This window comes from Telopea speciosissima, chromosome 6, assembly GCF_018873765.1.
Source record: "Telopea speciosissima isolate NSW1024214 ecotype Mountain lineage chromosome 6, Tspe_v1, whole genome shotgun sequence".
Classification (NCBI taxonomy): Eukaryota; Viridiplantae; Streptophyta; class Magnoliopsida; order Proteales; family Proteaceae; genus Telopea; species Telopea speciosissima.
The window spans coordinates 52,253,002-52,265,732 of NC_057921.1; the positions used below are offsets into that span (position 1 = coordinate 52,253,002).

The window sequence follows — 12,731 nt, forward strand, 5'->3', positions numbered from 1 at the left end:
TTTCCTTTTACCGAAAATGGTGGTGCAGGTGATGTAGAGCTGAAAAATATGCAATTGAAGCCAGAAGAGGCACTTAATGCGTTGAAGTTGCCTGTGAAAGTCAAGGCAGGCTTCCTTGGTTCAGTGAGGCTCAAGGTTTGAGATTCTGAATTAGGCTTCTCGTTTCCAAAATTTGATATTTTTGACAAATAACTAAAGGTTATATGTGATAACTGGGGCCATTAATTTTATGTTTCACATATGGTCTCACTTTGTTAGCATTTTTCTCAAACTGTTAGCGTTTTCTTGATATTTCTGCCATCCTCAGGTTCCATGGAGCAGGCTGGGTCAGGAACCGGTGTTAATTTACCTGGACCGTATTTTCACAATAGCTGAACCTGCAACCGAGGTTGAAGGATGTAGTGAGGATGCTGTCCAAGAAGCTAAGAAGAGCAGAGTACTGGTAAGACATTGAGACACTTGGTTTGCACTGATTTGTTATGTTCAATGAGATAAAATTTGTTTTGGGTGTTTACCTTTATTGTGAAGTAAAGTCTTGCACTAGAAATTTTAAAATTTGTTATCTCAATGAAAATATTCATCAAGGCAGCACTGGGATTTGATTTTCTTCATCGTGGGCTGCGATATTATTATTATTATTATTATATATACACATACATATATACATACATTCATACATTTTATTATTAAAACATATTTTTCAGGCAAATTCGTATTATGCAAGCTAATGTATTTTGCTCCCCCAAAAAATTTGCTAGATAGGTTGAAACGGACATGTTGAGTAGCGTATAAAATGTAATTGTGGCATAGCATACAATTACAGAATGGGAAGTTAAAAGTCCAGACAAAGAAGCAACAATCCCAATTTCTATTGTATTGGTAGATTAAAGGAATATTTCAAGGGTGTTAGGTATTTAATAAACAATAGTTGTAGCAAGAGGAGTAAGTTGGAAACAACGTCTCTGGAAACAGGGTTAAGGCTGCGTACGTTTGATCTTCCTCAGATCCTGCTAAACGCGGGAGTCTTATGCATTGGGTACGGTTTGTTTGTTTTTTTTTTTTTTTTTTGTCCAGTTGTAGCAAGAAGAGTAGATGTTAAGTTGGATACATACCCACAAATGGCATCGGTAAAACATCACTTGTCAAGATTTTGCGATTTTTCGTTGTTGACTGGGAAGTTTTTTAGCAAAATCCTTGCCCACACCGATAGAGGGTACTATCCTTGTTTATCATCTAAGAGAAGGCATGGAGAAGCTATTAAAGAAACTAGAAGGAGAATGAAAGAGGGATGGAGATTTTTTTTTTTGGTAAAAAAGAGGCATGGAGATAGCAAATATGTAGAATAAATACTAGAACCAAGAAACATTCACGCTTTTGAAGATTTTTTTTTTTTCTTTTTTCTGTTTGGGTAAATAACAGAGGTATGGTTGAGATTTTGAAAATCGTCCAAAGCGCCAAAAAACTCATATTCAATAGTCAATAAACAAACTTTTTTTTAATAGCTTGACAAACCGGTTTAGAGCCTAGTTGTTTAATTAGCCGAATTATTTGCAAATAATTTGGCGAATCCAAATTTTACGAATTATTCGTCCGGATCCAAATTAGGCTCAAAGATTCGAAAAAAAAGTCGTGCTATATAGAGACTTACCATTATTCGGTCATTATTAAAAAAAAAAAAAAAAAAAAAACTCATGAACCCTATTTTTTTGGTAAACAAAAAAAAATTCGGATGCAAGAATTATTCAACGAATTAAACAACTAAACTTATGACTGCCTAAAAAAGATAAAAATTAATTATCCAGTATGTAATTCTTGGTTAGAAATCTTTTTTTTTTTTTTTTTGTAGAAATTCTATGTTAAAACTTAATAGTCAGTAGCCAAAAAAAATAAAAAAGGATAGAGTAATTGTAATTTTTTTTTTTTTTTTGTTGATAGTTTAAAAACATAGAATTGTTAAGAACAAACATTTTGACATACATGAGTACATGATTCAATAAAATATCCATGATCAATTCAAAAGGTCTCAACTTGAATTTGTTGTAAAAAAAATGACCTAATGTTTTAATCTTTCTTTTTTCCCGGTAATAGACCTAATGTTTTAATCACAATCATATAGTAAATGTTTATCAAGGAAAAAAATTATATAGTCAAGAACAACATGTCATCCCAAAGTTTAACTTGAGATCCTATTGGTTATGATTTTTAATCTTTGTTATGTTTTTTTTATTAATGAAACAAATGTTATCACAATTTTTATATCATTTATATATTATGTACATATGATAATTGGTTGATAATGTTAAACAAGTACTAGAAATATTAAAAATAACATTCAAATTTTTTGTTCGAATTATTTTTTTTAAACGAATAATTCTCGAATCCGAATTTTATTTTGTCCATTTCTTTGACCGCATTTTTGACCGAATTATTCCGAATAATTCTCCGTTCAAATAATTCCCGAATTCGAATTTGCTAAGTAGGGTTTAGAGGGAGAAAGCGAGGATGATTTGGGGGGGGGGGGGGATCGCAAAAGGGGAGAAGTACAACAGCAGAACGATGGTGGATTGGTTTCCTTAATGAGCTATGATTTGAAATACTCTTTTTCGAATTTTGGGCTTCAATCGTGTAATGGGTGGTGGAGCTTAGAATATAGCTTTGCCACGAACTACGATGGCATTGTCGTTTTGATCAATGATGAGCACATTTATGTGTGAAATCTTAGGGCATAAAGCATACATTTTATCACATTGGATGAGAGTTACTCGGTGCTTTCTTGTGCTTTTTCAGTTGTAGGTGATTTCTTGTGAAAATGGAGGAGATGATGCTAAGGAAATGTTTTTAAGCTGTTTAAAGGTGTTAATGGCTTGGATGTGTAGCCCATCGAGTCAGCTTCGAACGGTTCAAACGACACATGATTCGAGTTGAAACGAAGAAGTTACGGATGTTTCCGTAACGAAGACGAAAATGGTCTATAGGGGTTTATTTGTAATTATTGACAGTCGGCTGGGGATAAAGTGAAACGAAAGTTCAGATTGCAGGGGCCTTAACGCAATTATTAGAAGTTATATTTCTTGTACCCGAAAGATTCCATTTGGAGGGCTCTGGACAGTCCAACTTCAACTTGAGATATCTTGGGCTCCCGAACTCCAAATGGACGAAATTTGGGTCTATTTTGGGTGATTCTTCGCAAGGAACACAATGGTGAGGCCTATATAAGCACCCCATGCTCCACGTTTCCTGAAGGACAGAATGGATATTTTATTTATTCTTGAAGGAATCCTAGTCATCATCCTTACTCTCTCTCTCCTCCAATTTCTCAAGGGCACTTTCCGAAATTCTACTTGGGATAGATTTATTTTGAAAGATATTCTCTCACCTATGGAAAGTTGAAAAATCAAAGATGTTTTGATTTTATTCTTGAGAAGATATCTACAAAGAAAAGGAAGACTTGTTAGAATGGAAGTTTACTTTTCTGTAAATGAAGGCCCATGTAAATAATCTTCTTCTTCTTCTTTCTATTTTTTTCTTTTTCTTAGGATTCAGGCATTGTAAAGAGGAAGGAGAAGAGAATATTCTCTTTCTTAGGGAATATTTCTCCTACACTTCCCTCTTCTCTCTTCTCTTCTCTTCCCCTATAAATACCCCTTCGCTTTGGGTTGTAAGAAGTTAGTAGTTTTAGTTCAGCTTTTAGTTAGTTTCTAGTTCAATTTTAATTCAGTTTTTTAGTGTAATTTTTATTTCATTCACTTAGTGAAATTTTCTCTTCTTTTCCTATTTTTGGCTTAAGTTCTTAGTTTTGATTTCAAGTTCTTAGTTTTGATTTCATAAGTCTAGTTTAATGGTTGTAATAGTTTTAGTTTAAAGCTTCCTAATCTAAGTTCCCATGTTGATGACAAGACATGGAGATTTAGAAGAGGAAGCCTGGTGAGTTTATTCAAGTATTCAAGCACATCAAGGTATCTCATTCTCTAAACCCTTAATCTCATTCTCCCTTTCCTCTATCTCTCTCTATCTTCTTCTTCTTCTCCCTCTATTTCTTTTATTTTTTTATATGGTTGTGGTATGTGGATGCACTTTTATTCCCTTATTTCTTTTTATGTGATTATGAAGTGTGGCTGCGTTTTTATTATTCCTTTCAATTCGCTTTAGTTTGATAGGTTAGATGCTCATGCGTATAGGTTAGATGCTCACGCGTTAGGACGCCAATTTAATCCCTTAATTTTGTTAGATGCTTATGAGTTAGGATGCATTAATTTTCATTAGTTTAATTAGTTTAATTTAACATTTTAATTTGGTCCACTTTGCATTACTTTTAAGTTAATTAAATAGAGTGGCGTATATCTCCTCGTGTTCGACCCGTAGCTACGATTGACCCGTACGCTTGCGGTATTATTTTAACTCAAACAATCAACTAATGTCCGTGAGCATTAAATGAGGAAGAAAGATGATATGGACGAATGAGAGGTGCCATGTAAGCATGAGGCCAACAAATTCTCGACTCTATCAATGACTACATGACTTATGTGGCATTACGGGAGTTACTTAGTTATTTAATTATGTAGTTATCTTTATATGGGAATTAAGGGAGTAGTGGGGTCCCGTAGGATTCTAAAGATGAGTGAAATTAGTTTAAGTGGAGTTAGTTATGTAAGACGTGTTAAGTAGGGTAAGTTATTTTAACGAATTTGTATTTTTTTAAATACCATAAGATAATATGAAAAACAGTACTTTGAACCAAACAAAACTCTTTTGAGTTAAGGTGGACTTCCTTCATATGCCAAGACCCCAAGCTTGGTCCGTAAAACTTTTTATCTACGTAACAAGGAATTGTGGTTTATCAAGGTCATACCTTGAATCTCGCAGTTTTTGCTTTCCTTGCTTACACAACCCTCTGTTCTTCTTGGTGGATTGATCGAAAAACCCGCTGTTCTTTCCCTCAATCTCCAAATAATGTCAAGGCCATTATATGTCGATCGATTAGACATCAAGGCCAAACTATTGTTCATTCCAACAAGGTAGGGACAGTGGGGGTGGCAGTGAGGGCGGCTAGCATGGAGGGGTAAGGCAGGGATTAGGGAGGGGGTGGGGAATAATTATCATCTCCAATTCGTTGCCCGCTCAAATTTCTTCCAATTCCTCACATAGGAGTGGAAATGACCACCCCACCCCACCTTGGGCAGTGAGTTCGGGCAGGGGGTAGGGTGGTCATTTCTGCTCCTATGTGAGGAATTGGAGGGGATAATGATTCGGGGGTGGGGTGAGCCAAGTCGGGAGCTGGGGAGAAAGAGAGGGGGATGCAAGGTGTAGTGAGGGTGGAGGAAGAGAGATACAGCTGTAGATTGATTGAGTGGTTGAAGTGTTTTCTATTTCATCCAATGGTGAATGCCTACCACCTTCCTAGTTAGTTAATATAAAAGTTTTTACTAATATATATATGATGCTGTGGTGTAGTGGTTATCACGTTAGTCTTACACACTAAAGGTCTCTAGTTCGATCCTGGGCAGCATCAATTTATTTTAATCATGTAGCATTATCGTTTAAAACATGACTGTCCATTTGTAATTTTTACCGTTTAAACCTGTATCGTAAGATTCTGTTTTTTTGTTGTTACTTTGCTAATTATAGTCCAGAGCATGGAAGAAGAACTCGATCGAAACCACCGAGTTAACTCGATTTTGCTGGTTTTCGAGACGAGTTGAAGGATGATTTTAAAAAATCCAGGGTTTCGATTAGTTTCGATCGAGATGTTGGTAATTTTGCAAGTTTTGACATTTATGCCCATCAAAACTTGGGAAAACCTGACTCTAAACCAGTATAAATAATTAAGTATGCCAGTAATATCATTTAAGTAAATGAATTTATTTAAGATATTATTCATAAATAAAAAAATATCCCCTATTTAAATCCAATACAAATAGTTAGAAAATTAAATTCCAAAAAAGAAAAAAGTCAACTCTCCAATTCAAGAACAAATACTGGATTTTGGTAGGTGCAATTTTCAACTTTCTAATGTTGGGGTTTTTCTTAAATCTAAAAATTTCATAAATCTTAATATGGTAAGATATTGCTAAAACCCAAAAGCACAGTAAAATATTTATTTGTTTTGGTGTCCAAAAAAATATTTTCATTTAGAGCGATTTTGACAGCATTTGTCAACACTAAATTAAGTTTGACCTTTACATAACTCCTTCAATATAAACCAGATTTAAGCAATCTTGGAGTTGTTGGAAAGCTAACAAAACAAAGCTTTCTAACAAATTCAAGATTGCTTAAATCTAATTTAAATTGAAGGTGTTATGTTCCGATCAAACATTATTCAATACGATATCCAAGAACAATATGCAATATCAAACTTGGATCAAAACCACAAATATTATTTTTAGTGTTCTCTATATGAATTAATGCATGAATTGGATTTAAAAAGTCATAAATAGGCTGCACAACAAAAATCAGGGGAAAAAAACAACTTTTAGTGGTTTGAGTTAGCTTGGAGAAAGTTTCAGGTTTCGACCATATCGAGTTTTAGCCGAGCCCAAATTCATTTACTCCGACCCCATCGGGGCGATTTTTTTAATCCTCAGGTCCAATTTACCCCCAACATCCACCAAGGATCGAGCGAGTATGTAAGTATGTTACTACGTCGCCGCCTGTGGTCGCTACATCCGCCCACTGATTCTCAAAACCGGGGTGGGCGCTCATTAAGGACCGAGCGAGTACGTCGTTGCCTTTGGTCGCTGCCTCTACTCACCGATTCTCGAGAGCAGGGTCGGATTGCTTAGTTCGCTTTTCCATCACCAAAATACACAACGTAGAGAGAAAGAGAGAAGAGAAGAGATGGTGACACTGGTAGTAGCTACAACGATCGACCCGGCTTCCATTGGCCCTGCCTCTGCGTTCCTAGCGATGCCTGGTTGGCACCCTGGTCCTTTTCTCCAGGTTATTGTTCATATCTCTCTATGTGCCCCTCTGCATATTTCCCATTTGTTAATTTTCATTGGGAATTCTGTAAAGCTCCAAGTTTAGATTATTTTTCGATCAAAGAGACTAGAGTGCGTCCATTTTTTAGATTTTATTACTTTCTCAAAATCTTTAGTTTTTTTTTTTAATTGGTTCCGAAAGTTTTGTGATTGATTAGGAAATACCGAGTTATGTAAATGGGGAAGTGAGGCTACTCAAACATGACAACAGCATAGTGAAGGAGGATCACTTGGACAAGCGTTGGGAGGCGGCCACCGGCGAGGTTATCAACGATGTCATCTTCCTAAGCAGACACACCGCCGTCTCCAACCGTCCTGCTCTCACTGTTCACCCCATTGGTAAATTATAGTATGTTTATTTTTTCATACTGTTTTTCTGTAATCTGTGATATGCAAGAATTTGTGTCTCTCGTGTATTAATAACTAAGAATGCATGTTATGTTGCTATGGTTTTTTTTTTGTGTTCTTTAGGCATACCCCATTTACGTGAAGGTGATGAACCGCCGCAAGGTGGAAAGCCCGGATGGGCAGCTCCTCCAAATCCTAGGATTGGACCATGGCTTAGACTTTTGAAGAGGATTGCGCAAAACCATAATCTAATTCCTGAGTTTGAGGTATCTATGGCTTCTTACTAACTTTATGTGACAGTCTTTTGCATCATCATTTGTCATGTTCATACGAATTGGATTTTGGTGGATTTTTTTGTTTAATATCACAAGTGATCATGAAATTCTGGGGATTATAAAATTTTGATGCAGAATGCCCTGCCTCTGTGAAATCTTTTTCTTTAATATCATTATTACGGAGATGTCATTATTCCCTGTCAATCTCCTCCAAACCTTCAGTGCTGCTATATACGGCTCAAATAAGGAAGCCATACCATGAACAGCAGCCCCTTCCCGCAGCCTAGCTCCTAGCACATCATCAGGCTTCTGCTCCTAGTGTGTCTACGCCAAAGGAGGCAATAGCACACATGCTACTCCACTCCTACTGTCCTTCCACATACTTGCCCACACCGCAGTCCTCTTTCCTTCCCTCCCACTGCCCCTATTCAGTCTGAAAGACCCTATAATGCATGCAAGGAGACATTGTTTTTGCTAATTCGAATTGAAGGGTGATATCAAATCGGTCTAGGAAATATATCATTTTATATATACGCATATGGTTTTTATACTTCCAGTTTAATAAGATTATGTGCACTAGGTGAATGCCAGATGAATGGAGGAGAAGCATTGTGGTCCGGATGTACAAAAATAAAGGTGATGTCCAAAGTTGAACAGCTATAAAGGCATAAAACTAATGAGTCATACTATAAAATTATGGGAGAGGGTTATTGAAACATACCTGAGAGAAGAGACCACTATTTTGGAGAACTAATTTGGTTTTATGCCAGCAAGATTGACAACTGAAGCTATCTACCTACTTAGGAGACTCATGGAAAGATTTAGAGAGAACAAGAAGGAACTTTGTATGGTCTTTATTGACTTAGAAAAGGTTTATGACAGAGTTCCTAGAGATTTAATCTGGCATGTGCTAGGGAGGAGAAATGTTTTAAGTAAATATGTGGACATAATTAAAGATATGTATGACGGTGTGTGACTAGTGTAAGAACCGTGGGGGGGGTGTCAAGATAGTGAATTCCCAATAAGCCCTTATTTGTTTGCACTTATCATGGATGCGTTAACCAAAGACATCCAAGATGTGGTTCCGTGTTGCATGTTTTTTGTTGATGGCGTTGTTTTGGTTGATGAGACAAAAGCTGAAATTAATGCTAAACTGGAGTTATGGAGATCAACCTTAAAATCAAAAGGTTTTAAGATAAATAGAACAAAGACGGAGTATATGGTGTGTAACTTTTAGTAACTTTGGGACGGATACTGAGGGAGTGAAAATTGATGATATGGAGATTCCACAAAGTGATCATTTTAGGTATCTAGGATCAATCATCAGTAAGGAAGGTGATATAGAAGATGATGTCTTACAGAGAATTAAAGTAGGATGAATGAAGTGGAGAGGTGCATATGGAGTATTATGTGATCGATGGATTCCTTTATAGCTTAAATGAAAATTTTACAGGACAGTCATAAGATTGACTATGATGTATGGTGCGGAGTGTTGGGCAGTTAAGAAGCGTCATATAGATAAGCTAAGTGTAGTGGCGGTGAGGATGTTGAGATGGATGAGTGACAAAACCAGGAAGGATAAAATAAAAAATGATCCTATAAGAGCTGATTTGGAAGTAGCCTCGATTCAAGATCAGCTTTGAGAAAGTCATCTGAGGTGGCATGGCCATGTTCAACAGAGACCTTTAGATGCTCCAGTTTGGAGGAGTGACTTGATTCAGACTGAAGGAACTAAAAGAACTAGGGGCATGCCTAAAATGACCATGAGAAGTGGTGAGAAAAGACATGCATAGTCTAGTTCTTGTTTCAAGTATGACATCAAATAGAGCTGATTGAAGGGCAAGAATCCGTGTAGTAGACCCCAGTTAGTTTGTATAAGACTGAGTTGCAGTTGTGTTCCTTTTCTTTTTTACTTTTATTATTAATATTTTGTCTTTGCAAGGATCCGTGTAGCCGACCCCATTTAGTTGGGATAAGGCTGAGTTATTGTTGTTGTTGTTGTAATAAAACTTCCTTCCCCCCTCACCCTTCCCCCTTCCCCCTTCCCCCTTCCCGGAAAAAAAAGAAAAGACTTGCCTTCTTGGCATTCTTGAAACTGTTTTCAGATTGTATGTGGCCTTCCTAATTCATACTTATTTCGTAAAAATTGTTAAAAATTTACTATTGTTCTCCCAATGTAGGTTACTTTGGAGGCTACCCATCATGGGCCTGAGATCGATTCACCAACCATGTTCGTAGAGATTGGTAATCCTCTTCTTTCTCCGACATTTCATTTTCTGATATATGAGATTTCATCTTGACTCGCATGTTAGAAAATAGTTTGAAATTGAACATTTTTTATATATCAATGTATGCATTTAATTATATGGTTTTACCTTTTCCCTTCTCAAAGATCTGGAGCATGCTTTAGTACCCCTCCCTGCAGAATACATAGATAAATAAATATAAAAAGAAAATAAAAATCTTGAGTTTATGAATGACATTTTAATTAATCATGCAATGTGTTGTGTTCTAATTGCGTGCAGCATTATTTAATTGCAACTCTTTTGTGTTGACTCAACTTATAACTTGGGAATCCTAGGTAGTCTTATATTTCATTTAGTATATTCTATTGTAGTCATACATCGTACATTCTATTTGGGAACACATGGATGGTTTAGTGCAATGTATTAGTCAAGGAGAAAAGATTATTTTAGGGGGTGATATGAATGGGCATGTTGGGAGAGATCATAGAGGTTATTAAGCAAAGAAGGTTTTCTCTTTTCTCTCCTCTTCCCTATTCTTCCCTCTTATCTTTTTCTTCAGTTACTGTTTGCCATACTGTTCATGGAATCATGGGTACTGTTCACAGTCCCGTAACAGCCCCTATCTCTTTCTTTCTCCAATGCAGGCTATTGAAACCAGCAAATCAGCAAGCCTTTTTCAATCAGGAAATAGTTTAGATCTGGGCCTATGGAGCAGCTGATCTGATCTTTGATTCCTAATATTGGATCTAGGTTGGCTGGCTGCATCAGTTTCTCTCTGCGAATTATGTCTGATTGGTTTCTTTTGGTTTTTCCAGGTAGCACAGAAGAATATTGGGGGAGGCAAGATGCTGCTCAAGCCATTGCATTAGTTGGGTATCTCTATATGACTTAGAACATTTCAAACATGTAGTGTATAGCTTCCTAGCCTATAACATTGGTGTCATCTAGCTGTTTTGGGGTTGGAACATATCTATTTTGGTTTATCAAATTCGAACTCCAAAAGTTTGCTGCCTTGGGCATTTTAACTGTGAAATTTAACAGTGGGAAATGGGGTGAATTTTTGGGAGGGAGTAGTTGGAATAAAAAAAACTTTTTTTTTTGGTTCCACAGACGACCGTTTGTTTGAAGGGTTCTTTATTCCTGTTGCTTTCAGGGATTACAATCTGATACTAATTGATGACCTTCCAGAGGATCTAAGTAACACAGTGATGCAGTTACATGTAGAGATATTTAGAGTTTCTGGGTTATAATTAGCAATTTCTTTCTTTATTAGAATTAGTTATGGATAACATTAGTAGTTGTTGGTTTCAAAGTCTGTTCTTGAGTCCAGTTAGGAGTCTTCTATCATCTTCTTTAAATACATGGTTGTAACCAACGAAAGACAGGTTTTTGGAATGAAAGGTTGAGTTGATACCGTTGGCTGCCAAGAGCTGCGCATCCCTCTCGCTCCCTCTCTGATATTCTCTCTCGTCCCAGGTACAATCTATCCATACTCTACCCCTACTTCCATCTTTGTTCTTTCCCTCTCCCTCTTACTGTTCTTCTTTCTACAATATTCGTTTTCTGCTATTAATGGTAAAACAGAGTGTAAACTGAGTGCTGCCGACTCATCCTCCCGCCTTGGTATGGCTTGAAGTTTTCAGCACAGATTTCCCTTCAATAGGCGACCTGAATCCCTTACTGTGAGAACCACACTCTTAACCAGAGCTGAGTTTTGTCCTTTCACCAGATTCAGTTACAGACATTAATTATTAATTTATAACTTTCTAATTCAAGTGTTGATCGACTGGATTTCCTAGATCCTTCCTTGAATGAGCGACCCTCACCACGCCAAGTTTCATTTTGATTAAAGCTCATACCGGTGAGTTTTATTCCTAGAACCAAATCTGGTTCCTTGCGTTGCTGAAACCGTGTGGCTCTTTGTTAGAGTAATCGAAGGAAGAAGAAGACGTTAGGTATCGTTATTTTCAAGTAAGGACATAATCTTGTAATTACAGGGAAGTCCTCTCCTCCTTAGTTTTGTTCAATTTATTCCATGCCATTTGAAATATCAAATTGATCCTCTAAGTTTATTTACTATTATGCCCAAAGTCTGTTTACCCTTCTCAAATGGGTCCAAATCATTCTGCATAATTATGAAATTGCCACTGATCTCATTATTTTAAATTTTATTCACTTCAGTGGGCCCATAGCTATCCAATTTAAGGGTTTTGGGACCCGGGGCCGCATCACTCAGGAATGAGAAAAGAAAGATTAAGATTTTGGGGAATAGAAGTAAACACTAAAAAATATATTTCGCTTGAGTTTACGTTTGTGATACTTGTTGTATTTGTGTTACATGTTGACTCACAGTGTGTGTATGCTGACTTTGCAACTCTGCTTGTTATTTGCCTTGAGAATTTATGTCCTTTTAACCTCGTCTCTAATGTATTTGATACAAATAGTTCCTCTCAATCATTTTCTTGATCGTCCTTTCTTGTTTGCTGTTGCTTGAAGTTACTGTGGGAAGGGCTTGGGCTTGGGGGAGGTGGTGCAGTAGGAAACTGGAACAGGTATGCTCAACAAAGTTTTTGTTCGGAACTTGCTCAGCTCGTCTAGTTCACTGTAAGGCCAAGATATGGTTGGCTCATCTTGCTAAATTCAGTTCATTTATCAGGCACATATTGATATATTTTTCCTATTCTAACATATTTCATCTTAAAGATAAAAACGGGAGAATAATACTTGCTAATTTCTCTTTAGTTTTTGGCCACTGTCTACTGGTGTTCAATTTATGGGGCTTATGCAGCAAGATTGCATCATAGGCTTTGTTGATGTTTACCATACTGAGTGAACCAAATCTGGTTCTAGCCCAGGAAGATGGAGATCTCTATGAACTGGGCCTG

The 12,731-nt window shown here is 36.8% G+C and overlaps 1 protein-coding gene and 1 non-coding gene across 3 annotated transcripts in view; both read left to right on the plus strand.

Annotated features, from left to right (window-relative positions):
• LOC122664076 (D-aminoacyl-tRNA deacylase) overlaps window positions 1-12,731 on the plus strand; it is a 28,908-nt gene that overhangs the window by 13,072 nt on the left and 3,105 nt on the right. For both annotated transcript variants that reach the window (XM_043859764.1, XM_043859765.1), the window contains exons 2-7: window positions 6,828-6,936; window positions 7,136-7,316; window positions 7,449-7,591; window positions 9,781-9,844; window positions 10,662-10,714; window positions 12,343-12,398. In XM_043859764.1, coding sequence (XP_043715699.1) covers window positions 6,835-6,936; window positions 7,136-7,316; window positions 7,449-7,591; window positions 9,781-9,844; window positions 10,662-10,714; window positions 12,343-12,398 — 599 coding nt within the window. In that variant the 5' untranslated portion in view covers window positions 6,828-6,834. The remainder of the gene's footprint in view (window positions 1-6,827; window positions 6,937-7,135; window positions 7,317-7,448; window positions 7,592-9,780; window positions 9,845-10,661; window positions 10,715-12,342; window positions 12,399-12,731) is intronic.
• TRNAV-UAC lies at window positions 5,437-5,509 on the plus strand. The gene has a single exon. It is a non-coding gene; the product is annotated as a tRNA-Val (tRNA).